The sequence below is a fragment of the Paramormyrops kingsleyae genome, chromosome 15, assembly GCF_048594095.1.
Source record: "Paramormyrops kingsleyae isolate MSU_618 chromosome 15, PKINGS_0.4, whole genome shotgun sequence".
NCBI classification, from domain to species: Eukaryota; Metazoa; Chordata; class Actinopteri; order Osteoglossiformes; family Mormyridae; genus Paramormyrops; species Paramormyrops kingsleyae.
The window spans coordinates 16,699,067-16,721,130 of NC_132811.1; the positions used below are offsets into that span (position 1 = coordinate 16,699,067).

A 22,064-nucleotide genomic window follows, 5' to 3' on the forward strand; every position below is an offset into this window, starting at 1 on the left:
GCAGTGGCTTTGTTTGAGTTTGCTTAGAATATGAAAATATGTTGGTCATGTTGCTCCAAAGCTGCGCCGCTGTGCTACAGGAAGAAATCCACAGGCAGCAGGATTTACACAAGTCTGCTTCTTTGTTTTATTCATAGCAACTTTCACAAAAATGAACAGAAACATTTTCTGAAAATGCAAATTGTGCAATCGGCTCCCTAATTAAATATAATAAAGGAATCATAAAAATATCACTGTATACCCAAACTAACCATTTCTGCCAAAACGTACATAGGTCTCCAGTACAAAATATATAGCAGAGTACAAATAAAACTTTTAAATAGTAATTAACAAAACTTTAGAAAGAGTACAAGTCAAAAGACATCTAGTTTGTTTAAATTTTACTGTGTTCAGACCTAAGAAAAATCAGCACTAGCCTTTACTGAACTCTGCAGTTTCACTTTTTCCCCTCCACATTCACGCATTTGACAGTTGACAGTTTCGGTTATTTCCGAATTGGCCGTGAAGGGGTCACTGCATTTTCACACCAGAGACATGACAGCTCCCATGCACACGTGTCACTGAACACTTCTGATCACGGTGTGTCCCACTAAGGCTACAAGCATTTTCGCAGGTTTTTCAGGGTAGACCTAGACCTAATTTTGATGGAAACTCCGATCGGTTTCTTGCTCCCCCGCCCCCCTGCTATCCAGTCCACATTTCCCTCCAGTGTCAGTTTGATAATGATGAATATCGGATAAGTGGCGTCTCTAACAAAAAACAAAGACCAGCCCCCGATCTGAGGGCACTCACGTAGTAGTACTGGCTCCAGTCAGTGGTCGTGGTAGGGGCCTGGCCACCAGTGGGCGCTGCAGGAGTGGCAGGAACGTGCTGAGGCCCGATGTACCCTGGTACCAGGGGCACAGAGCTGTAGGCAGTGACCACGGACGCGGGGGGGGCACTCTGGGTGCTGCCATTGCTGGCCGCATGAAGAGCTCCACCCAAGGTTGCCTTGTTGGCGTCGGCATCCTGCGGGAAGCACACAGGACCTGACACACCCCCTACTGGTAGGCATGCAGAACTGACAGGGCAGGGTGACTCCCACAGCCACGCCCCCATAGTCCTGCCCCCAAAGTCCAGTCTCACTGATCTATCGCTGGAGGCCCACTGTAGACATAAGCATATGACTGAAGCACAAGTTATGGCTAAAATGAGGAAATTGCTAACAAGTTAAAAACTATTTTAATATCCATCCATGGTGCTGAGGGTGACAGAACATGGCCTCCCAAAAACCAGGAACGTTTATCCAAAGCAACATCTGTTATTTGAGAAAGGGCCAGACAGCCTGAGCGACTGGGGCTTGAAGGCCTTGCTCAAGGGTCCAACAGAGAATTCACTCTGGGATGTGAACCGGTGACCTTCTGCTCGCAGGCACAGCATCCTAGCCTGCTGAGCCACACGCAAGGTAAGCAAAACAGACCAACAGAAGCCTCTCAGATCTCAGCATGTACAAATTAACAGGAAGTGAGAGAAACACGAGGACTGAACACGTACTGATGGAGGACCGAGCACTGAGCAGAACTGCACTGCAGGGGGCAGAGATGTGTAAGAAAACAGTGCTGGAGCGGCGGGGGGGTACCTTGTTGACGTCCCTTTGCTGGTACGACTGTATTGCTGTCTGGGACATCTGCGTCTGAGAGTAATACTGACTGACAGCCTGCATGTAGGAGCTGTAATCACCATAAGAGGTCGTACTTCCCTGAAAACAGAGCTTGCAGTTACGCCGAGGCGTGGCCACAACCAGGGTCATGACCAACAACAACAGGGGGCGTGGCCACAACCAGGGTCATGACCAACAACAACAGGGGGCGTGGCCAAAAGCAACAGGGGGTGTGGCCATCCTTGGGACTGACATGTGAGACAGATGGGCTTGTACTGGGACCACAGCTACTCGTCACCACTCCAACGGCTTTCCAGAACATACAGGCCATTTGTGTGAGTAAGGTAGCATGTACAGGATGCCTTAAATACCTCCAGGACAACTACTGGCTGTGGCTGCGGGCTCGGGTCGCTCACCTGGTGGTAGTAAGTCTCTGAGTTGCTGGAGGTGGGTTGTGTGTAGGCAGTAACCTTCAGAGGAGCAGAGGCTTAGGGTCAGTGGCCGCCCCCAGCAGGAGCATCTCGGGAGGGGGGGCTCATGTGCTCACCTGGGCTTGCTCCTTGGTGTAGTCGCTGGGGGCCGGCTCCTGGGTGGGACCGCTGTAGCCTTGGGCCTGGTAGTGCTGATACCACTGCTGTATGGCCTCCTGCCAGGCGGCAACATGACTGGTGGGGTCAGAGGTCAGAGGTCGCCCCCTACTCCCAATCCCAGTTTGCTCTCCTGCCTCCCGGCTCCTCTGAACCTCCCCGTTCTCGCTTATTCATCCTCTGCCTCTGTCTCTCTCTCTCTCTGGCTTGCCCACCTGCCTGTTTGCAGTACATGCAGCCAGTCTTAGCGCCCCCCAGTGGAAGAAGGGCCAGCCAGCGGCCGCCGGTGAGAGTACGCCATGTGTCGTGCTGCTGGGGGTTGAGGACCGCGGGGTTGCTGGGTACCAGATGGGCCGGAACACCCAGAGCCCGGCTAATTAATTCATTAATTCATTAATTAATCTTAATTAATGTCCTCCACCCATGGAGCCCGGCAACGCGCCAGGCGTGGCAGAAATGCTACCCCCCCACCCCACCTCCCCCGCTGCATGCCGAGTTCAAGGGCGGTGTCAGCCTGGCATTGTCATACCCATTTACGCCATTAGGGGGCGCTGGCTGCTCATTTCGGCACATGTGACAGCTGGCTGCGGGTAAGAAGACAGCCCAGAGAAAGTTCTAGAAAGGCGGGTAAGGAGGGCACTGTAATGTTACCCACGTTTACCGCGTGCGCCGGTGAGGATGAGTGACTGCAGCTGCGTGCTTACCTGTGAGTATGACTGCGTGTACTGCTGCGCGTAGTCGGTGGTGGTCTCCGTGGTATACGGGGGGGCTGGCTGCGGGGTCGTCTGTGGGGCACTGGGCAGCACGGCGCTATAAACCCCCCCGGCCGGCTGGATGCTTTGGGCCTTGCTGCTGGGAGCTGCGGAGCACAGACACCTGGTGTGAGCCGGTTCGGGTTCGGACCCTATTCTTACCGCAACTAGCAAGCTAACATACAAGGTGAACCGGTCCATCCTATAACCGTGAACTGAAGACTAAATGGGACAAAGCGTACACCCCACCTCCCCCAGCCCACCCCAGCCCAGCCACCGAGCCTCGCACCCTGGATGACACACCCCACCTCCCTCACCCCAGCCCAGCCCAGCCACCGAGCCTCGCACCCTGGATGACACACCCCACCTCGCCCACCCCAGCCCAGCCCAGCCCAGCCCAGCCACCGAGCCTCGCACCCTGGATGACACACCCCACCTCCCCCAGCCCAGCCCAGCCCAGCCACCGAGCCTCGCACCCTGGATGACACACCCCACCTCCCCCAGCCCAGCCCAGCCCAGCCCAGCCACCGAGCCTCGCACCCTGGATGACACACCCCACCTCCCCCAGCCCAGCCCAGCCACCGAGCCTCGCACCCTGGATGACACACCCCACCTCGCCCACCCCAGCCCAGCCCAGCCACCGAGACTCGCACCCTGGATGACAACGCCGGGCAGCACGCTGGCCAGGTTCAGGTAGGGGTTGGAGGACACCTTCACGTCTTTCGGTGGCTCCCCCAGCAGCGAGGTCTGGTTGCTGGTCAGAGTCTGCAGGAAAGAAGGCGGCATTCCCCATTAATGACATTGGGCCTTGCCCTTGGGGCGCCTATCTACAGTAAAATTATGGGATGTGAGTTTTAATAAGGCATTAAAAGCAAGTCCTGTTAACGACAAAAACACGATGCGTCAGACTGGCCGTCGGCTGAAACTGTGCCACACGCGCCGCCCGCCAGTCGCCAGCTCACCCTGCCCAGGCCTCCTGCTTTGCTGCCTGGCCGCGACTTGGGGCCCGCCAGCAGGGCGCTCACTATGGGGCTGGCCACACCCTGCAGGAAGCCGGATGCCGGCGCCCCCTGCTGCTTGTCCCCAGCTGGAACACCGTTCTGCTCCCCCCCGCTGGGGCCCAGATGCGTCCGCCCCGGCAGGTATGGTGCCTGGCCGGGGGCCTGGGAGGCATCCTGAGGCAGCTCTGTGGGGGTGGGAGATTTTTAGACGTGGCAGGGAGAGGGTGCAGCTTCATCCACTTGCCAAGTGCCCCCCCCCCCCCAATGCATTAAAATCCCAGACTTCTGCCTCTCAGTTCATCTCTCATCCTCAGCTACTTCTTGGAGACCAGAGGTAATTTTAGGATTTTTTAAGGGGCATAAGGGTCATAATTAATACAGAGAGGCCAGCATTATTATTAGCCAATCACGTTTTGAATCAGTGAGTGACAGGGGGTCAGCCAATCAGATTTCAGCTGGGACCACTGGGCCCATCCCTGTATATGTCTCTTTTGGAGACCGAGCATCAATCCCAAGAAACGGCTCCATTCAAAATTTACATGGCGAAACGCCTCCTTTTGGTGAGAATTCAGGCCGTCAAGATGAGCATCTCATTTGATAGATAAGCTTTCTGTTCGAAAGCAGAAAGGCTCCATTTCCTTATGAAGGCGTCGAGACCCGGTGGCTTTGGCTCGGAGACACGTACAGCCCCCCCCTGTGCCGCCAACGTGAGTCGCGAAGGCGCTGCAGGGGTCGCCCCCCCCACCCCACATGCCGCTCACCGTTTGGGGAGTCTCCCAGCAGCCCCTTCCCCAGCGAGAGGGGCCCCGTGGCCCTCAGGCCCATGGCTTTCTGCAGGAGCATCCTGGAGGGGTCACCCAGGAGGCTGGGAACCTGGCGGGAGAGAAGGCCCCCGGGGGGGTGCTGATCCTGAGCCGCTCACAGACTCACGCCGGCAGGGAGGGTACGGCATTTAAAGCAGCACTTTACATTATGCAAATGATTCAACAATCTCTTTTTACAGAATATTAAGCATTTGAAAAGATGGTTCAGAGGTGTATGAGCAAATGTAATCTCCCGATATTTCAGGGAGAAGAATTACGTTTGAGCCGGATATCGTCTTTAAAGCTGCGAGCGTTTTGGTCGACCTAGACAGACACGATTCTGCGGCGTTGGAGAGTCACATCCCTATATGTGATCGTTCCTTATCGCTATGCAAATAACCGCGAGAGGCCCACGCAATGCAGATGCGGCAGGAATCGCATCGGGCGCCGTCCACCGCGGGGCGAGGAGACGAGCAGAAACCAAGGTTGGCTGCGTCTCAGGGAGCGATCGGCGCGGGAGGGTTGGCGGGAAAGTACCAGAGAACGATGCCAATCTGAGAGCCGGGGATCTTTGAGGAGGCGGGGAGACCGGCAGGCATAATTCTTACATGTGTGTAGGGACACACACACACACACACACACACACACACGTTGCTCACATGCTTCTCTTTGATCTGCAGTAGCTGCTGCTGGGCCAGTTGCATCTGAAGAAGGTTCTGGAGGACGAGTCCGTTGCCCAACATGGCACTCTGGAAAGCCACCCATCAAAGAGCCACTATTTAATCATCAATAATAAATACAATAACAACAGTAACAATCACTATCTATCCTGATCCTGTTTAGCAGTGGGTCTGAATCCCACTGTGCAGTGACGTATTCATGCGTATCGTCCAGGGACTGTAACCGGCTGTGTAAACGCTCCCTACTAACCCATCACCCTAACTGCTGTGTCACCTGGCACTGCTGTCTTGTGGAATATTAAAAAGCTGGGGGCAGTTAAACATTTAAATAACAAAACTCCCGGAAACATGTTTCCAAGCGTATGACCTTCAAGCCCTCCTACCTCCCCCCCCCCACCCCCACCTCGGCACGCACACACGTACACACACACAGTCTCACCTGTTGCACCTTTCCCAACTGCAGCAGAGCCGAGGCGAGGGGGGGGCGCAGGAATGGCAAACCCTGGGGACACCCAAATTTCCCTGGGGAGGGACAGCAGAGAGGCGCCAGACCTTAGCACGGCAGTGGGATTCGGCTTTGCCCATGACTTATTATACCGGAAATAGGTAGGAGATTTTAACGTTTAATGGCCTCCTAAATTTAGCCGGATAATCGTACGCCCCTTTAAGAAGGCCAGCCTCGTCGGCTGCCTGAAATCATTCGTTCTCCCCGTGTCTGAAGAGTTCATTTTAATATATGATGAGATGTTCATCAAGTGGCAGAGAAGCTGGGGCGAGCGGATGGAAACAGACATTAGAAATGGACGGTGGGGACCAAAGGAAATAGTTCAGATGTAGGACTGTAAAACAAATAAGCCAATGATATGTGTATTTACAGAGTGGAAATCTCTCACAGCCAGATTGGATGTTAATCTCTTATTGGGTCAAGATTCTTTCATAAGGCTGATATGACACTTAGCCAGACAACCAAACTGGGCCTGACCCGGGCATTGGGTGGGGGGCAGGAAAGGGGCTCTCTCACCTCCTCTCTTGCTGGCGCCAGCCTGGTATGGCCTCAGCAGAACCTGCAGGGCGGCCGGATTGCCCAGACTGCTCAGCAGCTGTGCCAGACTGGGTTCCGGGAGTAGACCCTTCTTACCGCTGGACATCTGCCCCCAGGAGACAGGCACACACAGATATTTATACAGCGCCCCCTGGTGATGACAAGTTCACGACAGCCCTCTATCTCCTAGTCGCTCTGTCCCGCGTTTTTAAGATTTCCGTTTGGGTTTGGCGGTGCCCCCAGACCTCGATGGCCTCATCCACGATAATTAAAGATTATTACCGCTCGGCGTGGCAATAGAAAGTAGATCAATAGCCCCCCCCCCCCCCCCCCCGCCTAAGCCCGTTTTGGAAGCTCTGATCAGCCTCGTTAAGGCTGTCACTGCTCCAGACCGGCAGCTTGCTGGCGAGCTGGACTCCATCTGTCACCACGGAGGAGAATAGTCCTACAGCGAGAGTTTGGGGGGGGGGGGGGGGAGGGGCTGTGCTGTCTACGCACGGTGTGCTGCTGCCTCGAGGGGGGGCTGCCAGCTTGGGGCCCCTGCAGGTCAGTCCTCATCAGCAGAGTATGACCTAGTTTTTTTTCTGGATTTTCTTTCTGCGATTCGATGGGATCGGAGTCCTCCGTACCGCGCATATAAATGTGACGTCCCTGGAGCAGAAAACAAGCCCCCCCCTCCCCCCCCACTAGCAGTCATGAAAAACAAGCCTGCCTGAATTCGGAGCACACGCCTTCTTGAAGAGGGGTGATTAGGGTTTGAGAGCCACACTGACATGCATGTCGCTCACTCAGACCCGACATTCATAAGCGGATGCGTGAAACGCACTGCCCCCCGGTGGCTCTGACAGGGAAAGCTGTCAATTTGCATCACTCCATCCGATTGGCCGCCACCTCCCGCTCCCCTCAGCGCCATCGGACCGGAGAGGAGAGCCCATCTGCTCCTATGCCCAGTCATCCTGATCGGGGAGGAATTCCAGAAGCACCTCCTGATTCTGTCATCATCCTCCCCCCCCCCCCCCCCGCCGGTAAATCCAAGGAGTGGTTTTGCGAGGCCCTCTCTCAGTGTGGCTATATATTCACAGGCAATGGTTCTAATACCTGCCACACTCCCAGATAGATTTTACATTTTAAAACCAGAATTTCTTCCTTCCGGAACCTTCCCTAATGTTCACTGCCAATACAAACACAATTAGCTCCGTTTCATGGGCTAATTCGCATCATCTTCTGCGTCTTGGGGCAAAAATAACCACAGCCCATGGAATACACGCTTTAAACGGCGTATTATCCATTTTTATCCGGGCCTATGTATAGCGAGGCAGGCCTCTGAGTACTGTAATTAAGCTGCCAGTGTGCTCAGTCCCCGCCCCTATGCGTGAGCATGTTCAAGCGTGTTTCCCCAGCGTGCCGTAGATGCCATCAAGGAAAACCCTCTAAAGGAACGTCAGCAGAGCCGGAAGTGTCCGGAAAGGGCATGAGCCGTTGCCGCCACGTGCCTGACGGTAGGGGGGCTCACTCACCGCCCCCTGTGCAGCGATCAGGGCCGCCAGCGTGCTCCTCCCCGAGGTTCCCGGCGTGCAGAAGGATACCCGGATCTCCCGGCCACCGATCGGCTGCCGGTCAGTCTCCATGAGGACGGCCTCGGCCTGCTCGGCGCTCTCGTACTCCACCACCGCGAAGCCGCGCGCGTGGCTGTCCTCGTCCTGGGCCAGCTGACGGGGGCGGGAGAGACGCATCATCAGACGCCATTCGCACTTCCAAACACCCCCCCAGGGATCAGGAGCCGCAGAGGAACATGGGAAAAAGGCTCACGGACGCAAACATCACCAAGGAATGACGCGAATCAACCTTTTTAAAAGGGGGGGGGGTGTCTGGGGGAGGGAGGGGAGCAATTGCCCCTTTACATCAATGGTTTCTAAATTATATCATGTTTTATTGTACAACATAACATATTAAATTTATCAGCATGTCCTACTATCTACTATTTAGTGTTAATCCAACAAAAATGTGGGGGGAGCAGAAAAGTGTTTCAGCGAAGCCCATGACCAAGGGACATGCTGCCATGGTGGGGGGGGGGGGGGGGCGGTGTGTTGTAGAATGGTCACATGACGAGCAAGTAATCACCCCAGAGGGACCGGAACACACATAAGAGCACGAAACCTGTCAGAACCGGCCGGATCATCTCACAGACAAACCTTCTAAGATGCACGAAACTCCTCACTGGTGACATCATTTCCCTGGTGATTAACATGTTACCTGAAGACCGTTTCTGCAGCGAGAGTAAGCATGATCGCACTCCCATGCTGTGAAATTTGTAAGTAACACACCTTCAGGTGTTTGCAGATACGCTCCTGGGTGTCTGGGAACAGCTTCCAGTTTTCCACCCCACATGGTGATCAGGATTAATTCCTACCCCCACCCTCCTTTTCTGTATTATACCTTCTGGGCGGCTTCTCAGCCCTGTGGGGGAAGACGGCGGTCAGACGACAGCCCTCTGGGCAGCATTGAGCCTGGGGGGCCACTGGCAGACTGTGACCTCAGTGCCAGTGAGACGCCCCCTCTTGGTACGTGGGCTGGGAGGCACCGCTTTTGAATGCTAATGTAATCAGGGTACATCAGCGCGAGTGGAAACAGTCCGTGAAACACGGCATTCGCGGCGCGCTAATGCGGCTCAGTCCCCCTCCTACAGGCCGCATCTCTGGTTCAGGCCTGTGACGGCTCACTCCGGACACCAGGATAATGCACTTGGAGTTTATAAAGCAGCCTGTGCCAGAGCGGAGTAAGTATCTGTCACCAGCTGGGGTGGAGAGCAGATTCAGAGAGGCTGAGTAGGAGCCAGCCGAGGATCCGACAGAAAAGTGGAGAAAGGCCAGCGACGATCTGACAGAAAAGTGGAGAGCGTCCTGCTGGGGATCTGAGAGGAGAGCGGAGCAAAGCCAGTCAGGATCCGAGAGAAGAGCGGAGGGAAGCTAATCATGATCCGAGAGAAGAGCGGACCAAAGCTAATGATGATCCGAGAGAAGAGCAGAGCGAAGCCAGTCAGGATCCGAGAGAAGAGCGGACCGAAGCCAGTCAGGATCCGAGAGAAGAGCGGACCGAAGCCAGTCAGGATCCGAGAGAAGAGCAGAGTGAAGCCAGTCAGGATCCGAGAGAAGAGCAGAGTGAAGCCAGTCAGGATCCGACAGAAGAGCGGACCGAAGCTAATCATGATCCGAGAGAAGAGCGGACCAAAGCTAATGATGATCCGAGAGAAGAGCAGAGCGAAGCCAGTCAGGATCCAAGAGAAGAGCAGAGTGAAGCCAGTCAGGATCCGACAGAAGAGCGGACCAAAGCTAATCATGATCCGAGAGAAGAGCAGAGCGAAGCCAGTCAGGATCAGAGAGAAGAGCGGAGTGGATCCAGCTTTGATCCAAGAGGAGAGTAGAGGAGCCAGCTGTGATACAAGAGAAGGGCAGAGAGGATGCTGCTGGGATTCAAGTGAAGAGCAGAAGAAAGTGGAGGGATGGCAGATGGGTCAACAAAGAGAAAGAGAAGGATGGGGGGGGGGGGGATTTCTACACAGTAGGTGGTTTTAAACCTGTCTGGCTAACCTCCAAATGCGCACCAAACTTACACAGATACTCACAACAGAACAGCAACACAGTCAGACACCAAAACCACTCAGGCCATGCATATGCACTGCATGCCAGTGCTGCCAGAGGGAGGCCACTTCCCCAGCTGGAGAACGGGGGGTGGGCAGGAAGTGGGTGGGAGGTCCTTTAGAGACCGAGCCATATGACCTTCACCCCCACCTGAAGCTACCTGCTCCCCTTGCCAAGCTGTGACAATAATGCTCCCCTCCCCCCCCTGCTGGGCCTACTGTCTCCACGCTGCAAGGGCAAAGCTTGCCATCGAACCAGGCCATCTGTCCAGGCTGCTCCCATGTTTACGCGAATCGATGAAATGCTGCGTTTAAGCCCGTCACATAAACGCCGGGAAATCCGAAAGCATCCACAAGTACTCATAAGAGCCGGCTCTCGGCAAAGACGACGCAGATCTTTCACTCCGATGCATCACAGATCATCACAAGCTATAACAGTCGGCCAGCAGAGCTTCTCTATCTTAAACTGTATTTCTATGACAACCAGCCTAACGTTGTGAACAACGTTAAACAGACACTGCTCCCTTCCTGATGTCTCCCTTTGGCGCACGCGTTACTCCCACACTGCCCAAGCTAAATTGCCATTTGTACTGGTTTTTTTGGGATGTTTTTAGGGACTCCAGACACCCCTCTGTTACACACGGTGCGGGTCGCGCTCATCCGTCCGGGTGGGGGCGGGGGTAGTCGCTCCAGCGAGCTGTGCGTGGGTTAGCTCAAGCGGCGCCGCAAGCGATAGAATGAAAATTACTCATCAAAACAACCGAAGACAGGAGGCGAAAAAAAAGGAGAGTCAAGGATTCTGCGACACCTCATAAGAGATGCTGACAAACACGGGGGTGTCAGGCCGTTACACCGTAAAAATTCAAGACTCTCCAGGGCATCTGGGGGGGGGGGGCACTCTGACAGGCCTGGACTCTTGTGAACCCCTTTGCTGACCTAGAGATGGCGCTGAGGAGGCAGGGTTGTCAATCAGTGTCCAGCCATGACAGACAAGTGGATCCACAGAGCATATGTCCTAGGTTAGAATTCCAAGCGGGGTCCTGGATGACCCCCTACACACTAGGCGACGTCAAACTGGCCCATTTGATTCCTCTGAACGGACAGAGAAGCGGGTACATGACGGCCCGAACAAAATCTACAATTCAGATGAAGTGAAGCTGGGTCTGGTTACCATTGGATACCCAACTTCAAAAACTTTGCACTTTTCCACATAGTCTGCGCTCCAAAAATGAGTCATCTAATGCGCTAAACGCTTCAGAGATCCGTCCTGTCGGCTGGCCCAGAAGCAGGAGGGGTACCTTCTCCCTCCGCATTAGCGAAGGGGTAGCCGGAGATGGAGCTGATCGCGAGGCAGACACCATTGGAGGATTTTCTCTGAAGTCAGGAGCACCAGCTTCAGGAGACCAAAACGAATAAGCATCCTGAACACCTCTGAGAAGGAAGGAGAGTATGGCTACATCCAAATATAATATTATGCTTTTTTATAAGAAAAAAGCAACAAACACTGCTCCCCCCCCCCCCAAAAAAAAAATGAACCACCCCAAAGCCAAAACGGCTTCCAAGAGTTCAAAAACAGTCTGGCAGCAATGCATTGTGGGTATTTGTAGCACTAGAATCTGGCTTTCACAGGAGCATCTGGACGCTGTACCGTGAGAGAGGAGAAGCCACGATGAATCACGGCGATAACCTCGGTCGCGGAGTCTGGCGATGCCGCAAGGACTCGGTCCATGACTCACCACAAGGGAGGGGTGATGTTCGACACACAAGGCCTCACAAAATGCCCCCGCCCCCCCCCAACAGTAATGACAATTTAAAGGTTAAAACAATCCCGTAGTGATGGGGACAGAGTAGCATGCTTGTGAACTCACTTGGCAGAAGATGGGCTTGTAGTGCTCGGAGAAGACGCGGGCAAGCTCATCGGTATCGCTGAAGTCGGCCGGCAGCCTGTCCACACAGAGGCACTTGGAGTGGAGGAGCTCAGCCGTCAGCTGGTTGACGTCGGTCCACTGGACCACAAGCGAGCACTCCCCCAGGGGCCGGCCCAGCAGCTCAGCCCGTGCCCGCGACGCCGAGTCCTTCTTCATGTACTCCACGAAGCCATAGCCTTTGGAGTGGCCCGTGCGCTCGCTGTACACCAGGAAGCAGCGCTCCGTGTTGCCGTGGCTGCGAACCAGCTCCTCGAACTGGGCGGCGCCGAAGGAGTGCGGCAGGTTGGTGACGCACAGCAGCGAGTCGGTGGGCTGCAGCAGCACCGTGATCTCACGCCCGCGGATGGAGGTCTGGTGGAAGGAGCGGATGGCATCCTGGGCCTGCTCGCCATTCAGGAGAGTCACGAAGGCTGCAAGACAGGGGGTGCTGTCACCATCCCATACGCGCTGGGAAGCCCCCCCACAAAGCATGCAGCAATGAATAAACTGTGCCCCGGAACAGAGTAATTAACAAAACAAGGGGCCTCATCACGGCTGATCGAGATGAACTGCCATGCTAATTAAAGACGAAACTCGAAAATGACTGAGGTGGGTCCATGGAGACCTTGTGAAGCTCCTAGTTTCACACTGTAACCCCATCTTAGCCAAACTGTACGCACACACACACACACACACACACACACACAATATGTCATCGTCTTACATTGAAATGATAGCAACCAGTGGGGGGGTGTGGCACAGTGGCTTAGGTCACTTTACCCCTGATCGGAAGGTCGCCAGGTCAAATCTCAGGATAATTTCACAAGTTGGGCCCTAGAGTGACGCCCCTAAGCCCCAGTTGCTCCAGGGACTGTCTGACTCTGGATGTCATCACAGTGTGGACAACACCATCTGCTAAAATGTAAATTTAACTAACCATCTCGACACAGTGAGGTGTAGAATGCAGGGAAGCCCACCCGGTCAAAAGTGCAGCTTAGCGCACTGGAAACTCTCGAAGGGGACACCCACTGACCCAGGAGAAGTCCTTCGAATTCACTCTGTAAACACCCCGTCTCCTTGGCAACCAAGCCTGCCGGCTAAGCTAGTTAATAATGCAATGAGTATGACATCAAGTTTTATGAATATTCCCCCAATGTACTGCCTGGGGGGGGTTAAAATTGAGACCATGACTGAAGCGGCTACTTTTATAAATATTCAAGCAGGCAACATGAGAGTAGAAAGGGGACAGATTATGAGCGGAGAGCATTGATTATTAAATCAAAATTACGATAAAAGCTTCTTTGAAGCTGAGACATTCACGCCATCTGCCCGTGTGGCCAGTGCCGGCCGGGGAACGAGGACTGCGCTGTTCACAGCCGGGGAATACGAAGTAAGCTTACATCCTCTTACATAAAGCATAATACCTAACAGTCAAAAAGATGTATTAGTGATACTTTCTTGCCAAAAAAAATGGGATACATTTGTTGAATAATAATAAACTTCAAAAATAATTCAACGGTGACAAGCTGCAGTATTTTTAAACACGACGACCAACTTTTTTAGATGCATTTTCATACCGTTTCATTACTAGCTCTAGTGAAAACGCAAATGGCCGTAGCAGCAGGAGTGTTAAGCTTTAAGGCCGGGTTACAATTCATCTGGCGGTAATAATTTATCATTAACCCAGCTAAGCCCCCAGTGTGAGTCCAGGCCCCTGACCGACACGCGTGTCACACAGCATGTGACATGCGTGTGACACGCCTTGTGCGCACGCCCTGGCTGCGCACTGCCTTTCCTGTGTGCGTGTACCAGATGGACACGCCGCATTAGCATGCAGAGCGTGTCGAGCTCCACAGTGCTGATGTAACACTGGGATGTATGTGTGTGTGTGTCACGGGAAGGGGGGGGGGGACGGACCAACAGGCCCCCACCTGCTGCTTACAACACTCAGGCTGCCGTGGAGGAACAACGACCAGCTGGACCCCCACCACCCCCGCTGCCACGGAGCACGGGGTGACAGCGTCACGCTAGTGTGTGGCCAGCAGGGGGCGGACTGGGGCCGCCCAGTTGGGTTCTTAAAACCCACACGCACACGCGACCCTCTGGGTGTCACGGACACACCCCCCACCCTTCATAGCCACCCACACCTGTCTCCATATTAATTAACAGCGAACTCTCCCCGCTCTGGAGCGTCAGTCATCCTGAGCGGGCGGCAGGCATGGAGAAGCTGGCCTCCCACACAGCAGAGAGAGAGCTGAGTGGATGGTGGGACCTGACCCGCAGACCCCCCCCTGCCAGTGCAGTTACAGGTCTGTTAACCCAGTTGGATACTCACCTGCTTCTTAAAGGTATATGGCAGTGGTGGGGCACCTGTTCCATGGAGGGCCAGTCTGGGTGTGAGTTTTTCAGAAGACCTCTCAATCAACCAATAATAAAACAGTATTTCTCAACTCCAGTCCTGGGGACCCACTGTGATTGGCTGACTGAGAGGCTATCCCAAAAACCCACACCCACACCAGCCCTTCATGGAACAGGATCCCCACCCCTGGCATATGGGGTAGCGAGTGGCTCAGTGGGTTTGGAGGCAGCGACTGTGATCGCAAGGTTCAAATCCCAGGGTGGGCAGAGTGATTTCACTTAAGCCCCAATTGCTCCATGGACTGACCCTGATTAGCCCAAGATCCTTGCTAAGTACAGAGTCAGCTGGGTGGAATTGGAGGGATTCGACCCAACAATATATTTCATTCGCCTGAGCCTGGCTAACCTGAACCAAAGTCCTGCCATCTGTCAGACCTCCATCCCACTACCTGGCAAGGATGTTTTATAAGAGAGTACTGGCAAAGTGCCATAATCCCATCACTCTGGAGGAGGTAAACATGCCTGAGAGAGATGACTGTGTGTGATCAGCCCAATGAAATGCCAGCTCACTCCCAAAGCCAGAAAATCAGTTAGAAAGCTTTAACTAGATTCTTAAGCAGCATTTTAAATAAAAACCCCAACATGACAGTGACCAGCCTGAGTGCACATTTCAGGGAGGGTTAGAGAGTAACAACAGGAAAGTACACTTGTCACATTAAAAGGTAAAATATAACTAATAGGCAGGAAACTGATGTGATAAACCATCATTAAATTAGACATCCAGCTGTATTATATGGCGGATGGAGAAGCAAGTGTGAAGCCTTCAAGCTACTGGGAAAAACGTCCAATCAAAACAGGGCTTTAGTTAAAACTGCTGGAGAGAAGAGGCCAGACAACTGAACAGGGGATGCACTTCATGAAAGGCCTTTCTGTCTGGAAACTGGGAGGTGGGTTAAAATATAGCCAGGAAAAAAATTGAGACCACTCTATATTTTTAAACAAATCTGCATTGTTAAACCCTGGTTTAATCCTGGTTCTCCTGGCAGAGGCTACACTGAGCAGCAGGCTGCTTCCAGGCTCAAAATTTATAAGACAGCAGCACATAAGAATAAGGTGAAGCAGGAGACACTGGGAACGACCAGAAACCAGCCAGGTAAAAGGCGGAAGCGTCTTTCTAATGCCAGAGATGACGGTTAACTTATCCGGCAGTGCATCATGAATCGGAGGATGACATTAGGTGACCTTCAAAAGGAATGGGGAATATTAAGTGAAGATGTGAAGTGCACTGCTAGGACATTGTGTATCAGACTCCTAGAAGTAGGACTGAATCCCCATAAAGCAAGGAAGAAGCGCTTCATCAATGAGAAGCAGGGAAGAACCAGGCTGGAGTTTGCTAAAAAATTATCTTATTCACAGATGCACACCCATAAATTTAGAAACAAAAAATTGTGCTGTGGTCTCTTAGTTTTTTCTATATAGAAGCTTCTATAAAATCCTCTGACTTTTTGCATTCCTGGCAGGGGGGCTCTACTCTGTGTGTGTGGAGGTTGCACCCCCCCGCCCCCCCCCCCCCCCCCCCCCGTCACATGGATTTACTCCTGCTGTCCGAGACCCAAGACGTACAGTCAGGCTGACAGGCATCTCTAAGTTTGCATGGGACAGGCTCCAGACCAGCCCCTCCCCAGGATAAGAAGCCTGGAGAATGGATGGATGGAATCATGTGTCACTACACCGAAAGAAAAAAACTATATATTAGGAAAAGGATTTAGATCCATATCCATCACCCCAGGAAGGAGCGGGTGCCGTCAGGGACGGGATGCCAGTCCGTCACAGCGCACACACAATCACACACTGTGGACAGTTTATCAAGATAATATTCACTTGTTTTTGGACTGTGGGAGAAAACAGGAGTTCCCAGAGGACACCCACGCAAATGTGGGGAAGGCATGTAAACTCCACACAGAGCGAGCGGGGGCGGGAATCGAACCTACAGCCCTCCAGGCATGAGGCCAAAACTCTACCCACTGCCAATCCAAACCCTACTCGCGCCATTAAATGACAAAAAGCAACAAAAAACACAGGTTACCATATTAACAAGTAATCTTTAACTCGTGAATCAGAACAAGTGGTTTTGAGTTCTCATCACTAAAATTGGGGTCTTGAACCTTTCCTGAAAGCGGGGATCCCCAGATGCAAAGACAGCAGAGGTCGGGACTCCCTGGTGCACCGTCGCCACGGAGGAGGGATGAAGTCTGTTACTGGAGGGAGAAGAAAACGCAGGGAGCCAGAATATAAAGCTTATACAGGAAAGGAAAACCGCGCCAGTATGGCTCAGCGACCAGCTGAAGGGCGCCTCCTGCTGGTGGCTGAACACAGACCACGACACGACGACGACCCGCAACGGCATCCCGCATCAGCATCGCTAGCAGCAGGGGATCCTTTACTGGAGGCATGAATGAGCCACTTGAGTCGCTGAGGGTGCCAGGCGGTCTGTAAGACGCAGTCTGTAAGGCCACAAGGCGGAACTCGTGTGTGTGTGTGTGTGTGTGTGTGTGCGCCTGAGTGGGAGGGGTGCTGGGGGAGGGGGGCAGAGGGACTTCTCCACCCCCCAAAAATGGCACACACTTACGTAATGCATGAAGCGCAGCAGTCAGCACAGGGCTGGAGGCACTGAGCCCTGTCTATCCGAGCCAGGGGGGGCGATGCTGTTGTGCCTTTGGATAATGTGATCAAACTGAACTGCTCCAGTAAACAGCAACGTTGGGCTGATTTAAAAGTAGCCTCGGGGCCAGCAACAAGCAGATGGCTTCTGAATCTTCTGTAGAGAATCGCACCTGGGGTGGGTGTGTGGGAGGGGGGGTCAAATTAACCAATCAGAAGCAGCTGACGGAATCTGCATCCCGTGCTGCCGAAATATCAAAGAGGGAAGAAGCTTCTTTTTTACAGGCTAGTCAGCAGAACGGGTCTGGGGGCAGGTTCTGCACAGCCAAGCCCGGTCGCAGTGACAGCCCCACCTAGCCCGGGTCACCTATGCGGGCCAGCTGTCACCCATACGATCAGCCCAGATGGCAGAGTACAGTCCGGGCCCTGCCCAGGATCTGAAGGCCAGATGAGGTCCTGAGTTACTGCACCACCCTCAATCAATCAGAGGCTAATTAAAAATTAATCGGGTCATTATTGTATAATAAAACACACAAGACAGCAGCCAGGGTTAAGATGGGCCCAACCCAGCACAAAACAATAAGAGCCTCACACAAAGCAGGGATCCAAATCGGGCGTGAAATGACAATCACTCAGTCACCAGCTCCTGCAAGCACCTCCACAGAGGCAGGACCAAAGGGTCAACAGCCCAGGACCAAAGGGTCAACAGCCCAGGACCAAAGGGCCAACAGCCCAGGACCAAAGGGTCAACAGCCCAGGACCAAAGGGCCAACAGCCCAGGACCAAAGGGTCAACAGCCCCGGACCAAAGGGTCAACAGCCCAGGACCAAAGGGTCAACAGCCCAGGACCAAAGGGTCAACAGCCCAGGACCAAAGGGTCAAGACTGAGAACAGAACTCAACACAATTCTATCAAAATACGAAAGTTTCAGTTCAACAGATTAAAAAACATACATTTTTTTTGGGAAAGCAGGTCAGCCACTCCCTGGAACAATTCGGGGTTAAGGGACCACAGGACTTGAACCAGCGACCTTCCGGTTACACACAGAGCATCCTAACCAACTGAGCCACACAGCACATTCGCCTGCGTCGCAGTTTAGCTTGTGGGTAAAATGACAGATGCCACCTGTTTCCAAGGATAAACACGAGGGCAAAGAATCACAGAAATGTTCCCACAAAACAAAACAGTCAAACAAGTCATGTAAGTAAGCAACTACGTAAATCCTCATGAAGAGTTTCTATTCAGACATCCTGGTACTTACAAAGGTAAGACATGATTCGGACTATAGATATGGAGATCATTACCTGTTCCTTTGTTCCTGTCCACGTAACAATACTTCAGTTCATATTCTCTCAGGATGTCGTGGACTTCCTGTCAGCAGAGGAGAAGACAATCGGAATCAATGGTCTTAAATCTGCAGGTTTAAACAGCAGAACGACATCAGCACACCAGGAAGTGATTCAGCTACGCAATTACACACAAATAACAAAATATACTAAAAACTAACACCCATATGGATGAAACGTTGTCCCCCCCCACCCGAAGATCTCAGAACATCGTGATGCATCTGTTTGAAGTGATGCGAAAAGGTCGACCAATCGTGGAGAGCTTCCAGCTGTTGGTTCTTCTGAGATGCAGCAGAAGCTTTGAGTTCCTGCTTTTACCGGAATGAATCAGCCACTCTCAGCCGATATGGGAAGGGGGGGCTCCCATTTGGAGGTTGAGAGGACCTGGGAAACAGCAGCAGTCACCGTGAACACATCCTTAGCTCACATATAAATTGGAGGGGGGCTTGTTTAACCTCCAAGCTCTGTAATATGGAGCAGGGATGTGCAGTAGGGATGTGCAGCCCCCACAATATAACCCCCCCTTGCTTTTCATTAGGAAAACAGAAAATGTCACTTCGTCACTGTCTTTTTGAAATGACGCAAGCCAGACGGACACAGCGACAGTGCTTCAGTTTGACTGTCGTGGGGGGGGAGGTGTTGCTGAAGCAGGTGGGGGCACAGAGCGGTCAGCCAATGTAAAACTGAGCCGCACAAATAAAAACACATCCAGGTATTTAAATACGTAAACAATAGAAAATTCAGTATATAATCTCTTCATTTCCCTTTGCATTCTTGTAACATGCAGGTTAACTCCAGGTCGACTTCAGAGTCAGATCCACATGAACAGCTTTCCTGGTAGGGACACGACTGTCCGAGAAACATCCCATGGCGGTGGGGGGGGGGGATAGTCCAAAAAGATACAGAAGGTAAAACCCCATGAAGATGTCCAACCTTACATATGCGCCATTTGAAACCCACCCCCCCCCCGCCAGAGTCCCCACCCTCACCTATGCGGTTGTCCATCTCGTCTGGGTTTTTCCAGGTTTCCCGGACCGCATGTGGAGAGTGGCTGCCCCCCTCCCTCTCTCGGAGGTGCGGGCACTCAGCCCACACAGACACCCCCGTAATGCACTTTCTTCTAGACAAGGCTTAATGGCCGCTAATTGAGCAGAAAGCCCGGCCCAGCCCAGACATCACGCGCTCCTCACTACCAGGCTCTTCAGCTGGGCTAGGGGGGGGGGGGGGGGGGGTTTGACATTTTCTTTCCAAGCTGCCTTGAGCACAAATGCCATGAAATTTTAATCTCCTGGGAATCATTTCAAAGGCAAACATCTGGAACGACACGGGAGACAACAGTGGATTCCGTGACGTGCCCAGCACGCCTGTGTCACTTATCTGCTTACCCATCCATGTTAAAGACCCCCCCCCCCGCAAGATCCCATAAAGAGCATCTGCAAGACAGCAGAAAAAAAATGGGACAGTAGATCCACAAAGCCACAGAACATCTTCAGATGTCTCCAACCCCTCCCTCTCCAAAAATGTCACACCGGTAGGGTGAATACATGACAACCATCAAGACCTGGGCTGCTACCCATCCCTGACCCACCCCCAAGTGCACAAAGTGAACCAGCTTCCTGGAAGTGGAGTTCCCTCGGCGGCCTGTGGCAGGTGGAGCGAGCTATATGGATCACACCCCCACGGTTACGGGGCGGGCCGACTTGGGACTGGAGACCGGCACAACTCCGACTTACCTTTTTAATTGCCCTACTGGACATGCTCTCCTTTCATTGCCAGGTAAACAAGGCTCCAACGTACCACAGGATACTGCCATTCTCTAAACGCACAACCCCCGACCACCACAAGGGGTTTCCCACTGGCCCAAGACAGGCCCGAAACCAACCATGCCCACAGGTTTGCTCTGTTTGTCCTCAAAGAGCACTGGTAGTGCCTCTAGAGGCACAGGTGAAGAGGACCCTGCTGGCTCCACCCACACTGATCCAAAATACCACAAACGGCCCCCAGTGAGGTGCCGCCACACACGGGCCGCTTCAATGCCCGCCGATGTATAAAGGGCACCCCCCACACACCCCACCATAACTTTAAATGTCAGCTATTAAAGGAGGAAAGAGGAGAACCTTCCACAACATATTCCCCTGTCATCTTTTCACACGTCGGGGCCCGACTTCTGAACTCTCCGGAGTTTGACTGAGGCGATCACACAAATAAATGCAAACAACTTCGCGTTTTAAAGAAATACAGATTACGCCTCTCCATGGCGAGCACCGAACTCGCTCACGCTCTTGAGAGTCGGAAGGAAAATTTATTAGCACAAGACGCTCACTCATTAAACAGGAGCGTTGACATTTATAAGCGGAGAGTGGTCTTCGGGAAAAGGATGAAACATCGTTACAGCTTCTGAGAGAGAGCTCAGTGAGTGTCTGTCATTAACCCACACAGGCAGCATCAGCGCCTTGTGGATCGGCAGATGAGCATGAAATGGATGCTCTCCCAAACTCCACAGCATCCCACTTGCTTCAAAGATGCCCCAAGACAAAAAAAAACTACCCTCCCCCCCCAACACACACAACCCTCTACCTTGACCTTTGTCCAAAAATCACCATTCTGATCCTCAAGTCATAAGTGGGGCATTTAAAAGCAGGACAGTGAAAGGCAGGCCAGAAACCTGATTGTGCTTCCAAGACAATCCAGAAAGACAAACAGAATCTTAGTATGGAAACAGGAAACACATCTAGGGTTTGGTAAAACAAATAGTCACACACAGCCAGAGGGTACAGTCACACACAGAACCCCCCACAGGGGAACAGAGGGTAGAGTCACACATGCATTACAACCCACAAGGGAACGCAGAGTACAGTGACAGACAGTACAAATCTTGGGGGAACGCAGAGTACAGTCAGACATACAATGTACAACCAACAGGAAAACATAGAGTACAGTCACACACACAGTACAACCCACAGGGCAACATAGGGTACAGTCACACATATAGTACAGCCTACAGGAAAACACAGGGTACAGTAACTCACAGTACAACTCACAAGGAAACGGATAGCAGAGTCTCTCTCTCTCACACACACACAAACACATTCACACAGACACACAAAGTACAGTCGACAGGGGAATAGAGGATACAGTCACACACAAATATTACAACCTACAGGGGAATGCAGAGTACAGTCACACATACAATGTACAACCCACAGGGCAACATAGGGTACAGTCACACATATAGTACAGCCTACAGGAAAACACAGGGTACAGTAACTCACAGTACAACTCACAGACAGACAGACAGACACACACAGCTTTGTAATTATCTTTCTGGGTACTCTCTATTCATTTCTATAGGAAAATCCCTTATACCAGCAATGACAACCTTAACCCCTACCCAGCCCTAACCTTAACCAAACAAAATACGAGACTTTTGGCATTTTTACTTTTTTGATTGCATTCACAGGTCCCCACAACATAAAAAAAACTGGGTTTTATTACATTGTGGGGGACACTTGGTCCCCACGAAGTAATATAAACCTAACCCACACACCCACAGACAGACAGACACAGTATAATTCAGGTACAGTCACACACACACACACACACACACACACACGATACAACCTATAAGGGAACACAAGGTCCAGCCACACA

General features: G+C 52.6%; 1 protein-coding gene across 1 annotated transcript in view; it reads right to left on the reverse strand.

Annotated features, from left to right (window-relative positions):
* The window catches only part of raver2 (ribonucleoprotein, PTB-binding 2), a 30,526-nt gene that overhangs the window by 2,809 nt on the left and 5,653 nt on the right, over positions 1-22,064 (reverse strand). The window contains exons 2-15 of the mRNA XM_072700130.1: positions 18,372-18,438; positions 12,010-12,479; positions 8,022-8,213; positions 6,484-6,610; positions 5,902-5,984; positions 5,442-5,531; positions 4,741-4,852; positions 3,941-4,164; positions 3,632-3,743; positions 2,931-3,085; positions 2,187-2,285; positions 2,056-2,109; positions 1,619-1,738; positions 793-1,008 (exon numbers count right to left, since the gene is read on the reverse strand). Coding sequence (XP_072556231.1) covers positions 793-1,008; positions 1,619-1,738; positions 2,056-2,109; positions 2,187-2,285; positions 2,931-3,085; positions 3,632-3,743; positions 3,941-4,164; positions 4,741-4,852; positions 5,442-5,531; positions 5,902-5,984; positions 6,484-6,610; positions 8,022-8,213; positions 12,010-12,479; positions 18,372-18,438 — 2,121 coding nt within the window. The remainder of the gene's footprint in view (positions 1-792; positions 1,009-1,618; positions 1,739-2,055; positions 2,110-2,186; positions 2,286-2,930; positions 3,086-3,631; positions 3,744-3,940; positions 4,165-4,740; positions 4,853-5,441; positions 5,532-5,901; positions 5,985-6,483; positions 6,611-8,021; positions 8,214-12,009; positions 12,480-18,371; positions 18,439-22,064) is intronic.